This window comes from Homalodisca vitripennis, chromosome 2 (assembly GCF_021130785.1).
Source record: "Homalodisca vitripennis isolate AUS2020 chromosome 2, UT_GWSS_2.1, whole genome shotgun sequence".
Taxonomy (NCBI): Eukaryota; Metazoa; Arthropoda; class Insecta; order Hemiptera; family Cicadellidae; genus Homalodisca; species Homalodisca vitripennis.
This window is the reverse complement of record NC_060208.1, coordinates 35,887,929-35,895,554: the sequence shown is the minus strand read 5'-3', so window position 1 is coordinate 35,895,554 and position 7,626 is coordinate 35,887,929. Positions and strand designations below refer to the sequence as shown.

General features: G+C 35.1%; 1 protein-coding gene across 1 annotated transcript in view; it reads right to left on the bottom strand.

Moving 5' to 3' along the window:
* Nucleotides 1–1,329: 1,329 nt before the first annotated feature.
* LOC124355584 (alanine aminotransferase 2-like) overlaps nt 1,330–7,626 on the bottom strand; it is a 28,162-nt gene continuing 21,865 nt past the window's right edge. Inside the window, 6 exon segments of the mRNA XM_046806746.1 lie at nt 1,330–1,440; nt 2,029–2,150; nt 3,500–3,620; nt 3,775–3,854; nt 4,708–4,798; nt 4,801–4,842. Coding sequence (XP_046662702.1) covers nt 1,330–1,440; nt 2,029–2,150; nt 3,500–3,620; nt 3,775–3,854; nt 4,708–4,798; nt 4,801–4,842 — 567 coding nt within the window.

The window sequence follows — 7,626 nt, the reverse complement described above, 5'->3', positions numbered from 1 at the left end:
CATTCTATACTACACCATATCGGTTTTTTATTGACTCATAAAACTAAGTTCTTGATTATAGATTATACAATCAATTAGTTCTTTAAACAATATTTTGTTACAAAATCCTATGATTGGTTTTCTTTTCATAAGAGTTTTATTATTATATCTAGAGACGTAGAACAACACATCTCATTGTACGTGTTCCGCTTGCTGCTATTCTTGTTGCTGATATGTTAAAACCCCAAATACGAACTTGGATTGCCTTATATTTTAGAGAAATGTGATGTTCCCGTGTGGTTTTTGGAAAAACTTCGTATTGAATTTGCTCCTGGATTTGATGCCTCACTTCATGGGACAGATAGTTTGAGTGCAGAAGTTTAATCTATTACTGTGTTCATACCTAGCTTTTCTGTGGCTTTTAAATGTTTTTAAGTCCATTCCCTAGCGTTTTGAATCAGAGATGAGAAAACCTCATCGTCTTTCTTAACAGGTAAACTTAACAATTACCTATAACGCGGAGTGTCCAAAAGCACTATTAGATTGAGGCAACATATATATTTTTGTATATTAAACTTCTAAATGTTTTAGCGAATGAAAACTACTCTAGGTTTCAAACGTAATACATCTCCTTAAACATAGGTATTTATTAATGATAGAATCATACGAGATATCTAATACCTTATGTACAAAACACAGTCTTATAAACTATTTTTCAGAAATTATATATAGCTTGTGTGACGGTAGTATATTTGCTGTGAGTCACAGGCGTTGTCACATAATTTTGGCTAAGCAACACGAGTGTCGGTAGGCGTTATCCAATAAAGACCATTTTCCATTTTCTTCTGTTCCAACCCTAAGAATACGGTAAAAAAGTAAAAAGTTTCTTCACATGAGTGCCCGTTTAAAGCTTTTTAAAATGTAAAAACAGACGACCAAACACCTATTAAAAATCAAATATAATACCAATAATATAAATAGACGAAACGAAAATAAGCATATTTGCAACCTCGGTGGCAAGACGTCTTCAGCGGACAGTGGAGTTTAGAAGTAGGTGCAAGTGACTGATACTCCATACTATTAATGATACTATTGAATAATCTCTGATCTACAGAAATCGCAGATGACAATTTTGCTGTGATAAATTAATTTTGAAATACGAACCTGGATTGTTCAACAAGATATTATTGCCTTTTAGAAATTTTAAAATGGCCTCCCCCAAAATTATTTCTTCACAGTGTTTCTCCTCGATATTATGATAGCACATAAAAAACAAACCACCTTTGTTTGAAATTTAATGTACATTCATTAATAATAGTAATTAAGCGAATACTATAAAAAACGTATTCCTTAAGAGGCTCTTTCTGCCAGAGATTTGAGCACTCCTTCCTTCTCTGACTTGAACTTCTCGTACGAGGGTTCTCCTGGTTGGGGAGGGTTCACCACACAATCCATCACAGTCTAAAAAAACACTTAGATTTAGCTAAAAAATGTACAAAAGGTTAATACTTGTTTATTTGTGGTACACAGGGTAAAATGCGAGGCTTAAAGTGTAATACTATAAGCTGCCTGTGGTGTACTCAGAAAAAAAGATTACCTGATATCAATTCAAATCTCTGGCTGGATCCAAAACATTCCTTGGAATGGACTTTTCTTTTAAAACATAAAAATGAATGACTATAGTTTATTCGTTATCTCGAGAGCCCCAGAGGATTAAAAGGTGACCCTTTCACACTAACATCTGACACCAGGCCCACCCTACAACCTTTCCTTGATCCATCAATGTACCAGATATCACACAAGTAATGATTGGCAAGTAAAGTTCACCATTCAATAAATGTCACAACAAACAGCACTCCAAATCTGTTCTATAAAGAAAGTATTCAATCTCTAGTCTAGTGCTTCAAAATTTGTTTGGATGAAATAAGATTTTTTTAAATGTTAAGAACAGAAATTTGTTAACACGTTTTGGACAAAAAGAATGTTAGATGAAAATTACTAAGTTAACACTTCTAAAGCCACATGAACGTGACAAGAATGTTGACCAACCTGGCCTAGAACAGTAGGACACAGCATGGCAGATATACACTTCAGCATCATGGCCTTGACTTGAGGATCTAGGTTGATAACCTCAGAGTAGCCACCTCGCAGACCACATTCACCCATGTAACCTGAACAATGGTGAACAATTCATAATCTACTAGTAATGGTCTCATAATATTACATTAAATAAAATATGTAATTTAGTATAAGGGATAAAGATGCAACAGTTTTGAATGCCAGAGGGAAGTCATTATTTCAAAACTGGTAACACTGCTGTTAATTAGAGAAGAAGGAGGGGGATGTGTAATTTGATCTCAGCCTCTCCTATCTGTGGCAGTAGCGATATGTGACAATGAATGTTAACACTGAAATGCCACTGACCCCTCAACAATAAAATCTTATGTGACTGTGTGTGTGTGTAGGATTCAATTTTTTAAATTGTTTTGCAATGAAAACTTACAGTCCATAGATTACCAAAGCCAAAATTCGTAGCTCACAAAAATTGGGGAGATTTGTGATCAATTAGAAAGTTCTCGGTTTTTGTACATGTCTGTGGGTGAATTACTAAAACGTTTTAAAGCCTAAAATATCAGTGAGCACCCAGAAATGGCCTGTATAAAAAATTTCATTTGAGTCCATTTGGTGGTTTTGATTTATACAAAACCATGAATATATCATCCCTCATACACACAATAATGGTAGAATTAACTCATAATATCACTGGGTATAGGTAGCTGGCGATATATCTACCCAGACCGTCACAGGTACGCACATCGAATACGACATCTCCCAACAGTGCATTAACTATATTTAGTTATGATATTATGAATACTCTACAGGCAAATGTGACTTATAATAGTGTTTAAGATCAGTTTAGTTATAAGATCAAACTGACGTTATGAGTCCAAAATTGGCTTAAAAGGAGAATGGCCTCTCCTATTTGAAAAAAATCAATAAAAATGATTACCAGGTACACAGTGCATTTCATGTAAATGACAATCACTTCTCTCAAGAATGTTCAATAAATTGTTTTAAAAAGGAATTGACTATATGATGATCCAGTTGTACTTCATAGATATGCTTGTGGAGCCACTGATAACAGTCAGCAATAAATACATTTAGGTCAAACCACAGCAAATGTGTTGTGGATTCTAGGATAAGTGAACATTTCACCCTCCTATAATTATTTGTTGCAAGAGCAATTACATCTGGTTAGGTTTTTTTTATATTAAGGAATGTGTTAACAATTTTGGAAAATTATTGAAAAATGAGTGAGAGTAAACATTACTGTGCCCATCTCTTATTTCTTCAGTACTATTTTTCTGAACTTCAGCACAAAATTGATAGTTCCAGACTGCATGAAAATCCCAGGTAGTCTATATCTTATAGAAAATCCATTATGAATCTACCAAAATATTTCCAGTTACAATTTTCCACTATAGTCTCTAGAGAAATAACTAACTAATATTTTAACTACCTTTTGAACAAGACATGAAAGAAGCTAGTTCCATCTCGCTGTAGGGAGGCCCCATTTCCATCAGCACTTTCTTGAAAGAGTGGAACTTGCAACCTTCGGCGTATACGTTGTCCTGATACACCTTCACACAGAGACATTAATGATAAACTGACATTTGGTAACACACTAACAGCAACCAGATTATGGTCTAAATAAGTGATTTAATACGTAGAAAAGAAAAATACAATGATTATATGTTGTTAGTGTATAATTACAGTAAAAGGCTAAATCTTTACCTCATCAGCAAAGAGAAACAGATTGTACTTGTGAGCAAACTTGATGATCTCTTCAATGTTTTTCTTTGACAGCACTTGACCTGAAAAATGACAATATTCTTACTTTCAAATATACAATAACGTCTCCTAGACTGGAACGATCCATAGAAATGTACAATAATCCATTGAAAACATACATTTTTCAACAAAATTGCAAACAAATTATAATGTTCAGAAACTAACCTATGCGAAAGTGGTTTACTACTGTGTTGAATTGCTGACAATAATTTTAATCCGATTAATCATTAGCCTACTTCAATCATATTCTACAGTTAGTAAAATAGCAATTTTTAACACAATTTCAACATACTCCATGTTTCTAGAATTTGCCAACAAAGCCTTGATGAGTAAGGCTCTTACATCTTTATTTTTTTAACTCTTCCCATGCCATAGACGGATATATTAGAATGGTAGACTGAATAAAATTCCAAATACAGTGATATCCAATATTATAGATTATGTCTCTTAGAGAGTTTTTTAGTTCACAAAAAGCCTTCAAAATGCCCAGTGCGCACCCCGTGCTTATCACGGTTGCCAAACTTTTTAGTTTAATTACACTTTACAATGAAATTAAAGTTTATTTGAAATAAACAGTTTTGTAAATAGTTCTTTTTTTTAATTTTTGTCAATAAATACAGTAATTTTAAGTAAAATACCCTGTTTTATACTTTTTTTGCTTTTTACCTTTTATAGTTATAATACAAATTAGCTTTGAACTTGAAAGAATAAAAAAATGTTACTTGTCTTGGCGTTATAGGAAAGTTAATGGATTTATTAGTGGCGTGCGAAGGGTTAAATAAAGCTTCAGTGAGAACCAAATAGATTGACCAGACAGGAGCCTCAGACGTTCACTGTGGAAGGAGTTAAGATGTTCATAAGTTCACAGTGACTAACCTGTAGGATTGCCAGGGTTGATGATCACCAGGGCACGTGGAGTACACTTCTTCTTGGCCTCATTGTAACTTCTCTCCAACTCTAAACTACCGTATCCAGTGACCAACCCTTTTCCTCATTCAGGTAATAACTTATCTGCAAAATAACAGCAACTTTATTTCACTTGAAACATATTCCAATTCAAGAATGATAAACTGGTACTAAGTTATGTGTATCTCTCAATTATACCAGTGTTTCACAAAGGACTTTGCAATTTTAGAAATTCAAATAAATTTATTCAAAATAGGTATGGTGCTGGTTTTTTTTTTTTTCTTAGGACAAGAAGCTTATAAATTGCACTTAGTCCTGTAAGGACCTTTGCGCTGCTTCCGGAGTGATAGGATATTCAGGATGGGTAAGGTTAGGGAGTAGGGGGCCGCCTCCTATCGAGATCCATGAGGAAGAATTAGGGCACTACATCTCAAAGTCATCCCGGAAGAAGGGAGGCCAGCTGTGAACCAGCCTCTCCAGTCAAAGTAGGCAGGGGGTGGCACACCCTTGTTGAGGTTAACAAGAGCCTCTGAGGTAAGGGAACAAACCCCACCAACTCCAACAGCCATCCTCCACAGTAGGCTAGACCTATCGAATTGCCCATGAATCCCAGAATCTCAACATTTGCGGTTAGTGATGTGCCGCTACTGGACATCCATAAGGTTGCCCAGATTGAAGTGGCACATCGGTTTTTTGCTGTGCCCAGTGGTGGGTTCAACTGGTAGGTATAAACCAGCCAGAAGTGATCCCTGCTGGGTGTGGTTTTAGTGTTGTTTTAAAGGGAAACACATTGCATAATTCGATAGTACAGAATTGTGCCGCAATAAGTGTTAGCAGCAGTTACGTTAAAGATGTCTACCTTTACTATACCGGAACGTACTAGCTTTGTGTTTTAGTATGAAGAATCAAAGTCAGCTACAACGGTCCAGTGTAATTTTCGTACCAAGTACGCTAAAGATCCTCTTAATGGGACTACAATTTATGAGTGGCATAAATGTTATGTAGAAACAGGGTGCTTAGTAAAACATAAGAAATCATCAGGTCGTCCAAGCACATCTGATGAAGTCGTTGAGCAAGTGAGACAAAGTGTTGGCAACAGCCCTAAGAAATCAACCCGGTGTCTATCTCGTGAGCTGCAAGTCCCACATATGATGGTTTGGCGTGGGTTGAGAAAATGTTTGCATTTGAAACTGTACAGATAAGACAGTCTGTCATTGCAACTGTCTGTACAGTTGCTTTTACAAGCAATTACAGGCACAGACAAGAATAACCCAGGAAGAACTTCTGTGCGGATATGTTAAATCAATTGGATGATGATGAACATTTCTTGGAAAACATAATCTTTTCTGACGAGTCAACTTTTCAAGTAAGTGTGATGGTTAACACACATAACTGTAGGATTTGGATCAGTGAAAATCCATATGAAACATTGCATCATGCTCGTGATAGCCCTAAGCTGAACGTGTTTTGTGCGTTGGGCAAGAAGAAAATGTACAGCCCCTTTTTTTCCAATAGAAAACATTAACGGGATATGTTTGCAACAATTTATGATACCATAGATTGATGAGGATGACTGAGTGCAAAATGTTTACTTCATGCAAATTGGTGCACCATCACACTATCTGACTGACATCCAGGAATTTCACAATGACCGCTTTCCAGGTCAATGGATTGGCCGTGCTATGCCAATTACATGGCCCCCACGTTCCTCAGACTTTTCTTCTGGGGCTTCATCAGCCCCGAGGAGCAAATTACACCTGCAATGCTAGTACGAGTTTGGGAAGAAATCGACTACCGATGGGATGTCTGCAGGATAACCAACAGACATTTTTTCAAATTGAAAAAAATTCAACTTGCTATTTGTGGGCCTAGAGATAAAGTAAAATAGTGTTTTTGAAATCCATGTAATATTTCCTAAAATTTTTTGATACAAATTTGCTTTTATTTTAAAGGTTTTTAATATTCTTATTGATTTCATGTAAAAACCATAAAGATGTTTTGAGTCCAAGAATTGGTAAAAGATATGCTGAAACATGTTAGAACTTGGTAAAAAAATGTATTGTTTATACAAATATCTTGGCTAAGTTCATTGGCAGGCTTGGTATGCCATTTCGAAACAAAACAATGGCCATTCAAACTTTAATAAAATTCACAATTCAGTTATTTATGGGCCAGAAAATTTCTTTTACAGTTTTAGTTCAAATCCTATATTTTCAAAATAAACCACATTAATTGGTTTACAATACAATACAACTGTCAACAGTTGATGCAAAAAATGATTGGCAGTTTCAGGTTTAAAACTTATTTTTTGCCACAATTAGCCATGACTAACGAGACTTGACAAACTTGTTTACTACCAGGTAGAACAAATGTGTAAGTAAACAAACTATTATTTCCTTCCTTTATTTTTATTTTTGGGACTTCCGTTTTTATTTCTGGTACTAACATCTGTGATATTCAATGTACATTGTAAGCAATTACTACCTAAGCTTTAGTGAAGCCTATCACTCAAGAGGTTGGAAAAATTTCATTTCTACTGTCTGTCAGTCTGTTTGTTCACATGATATCTCGAAAATATGATATCACGTGAACAATAGACTTGAAATTTTGCATGAAACTTCATTTAAATATGAGGAACTGAGTTCGATGATGGTGCATGTCACTCTATTGATTTTGGTTAAGCATTTTTACATTGGCCTTATGGTAACCATGATGGCAATGAAAAATTACAGAATAAATCAATTTGTTAACAAACAGAGTATATTGATATGAGACTTTAAGAGTCACGTTAAATTTTTAAAACATACAGTCAAACGAAATATAATAGAGTGGAAAGTCAATGTTAAAAGTCGGTGACATTATTGAGTGCACTCTTGCACTGTAGTATTC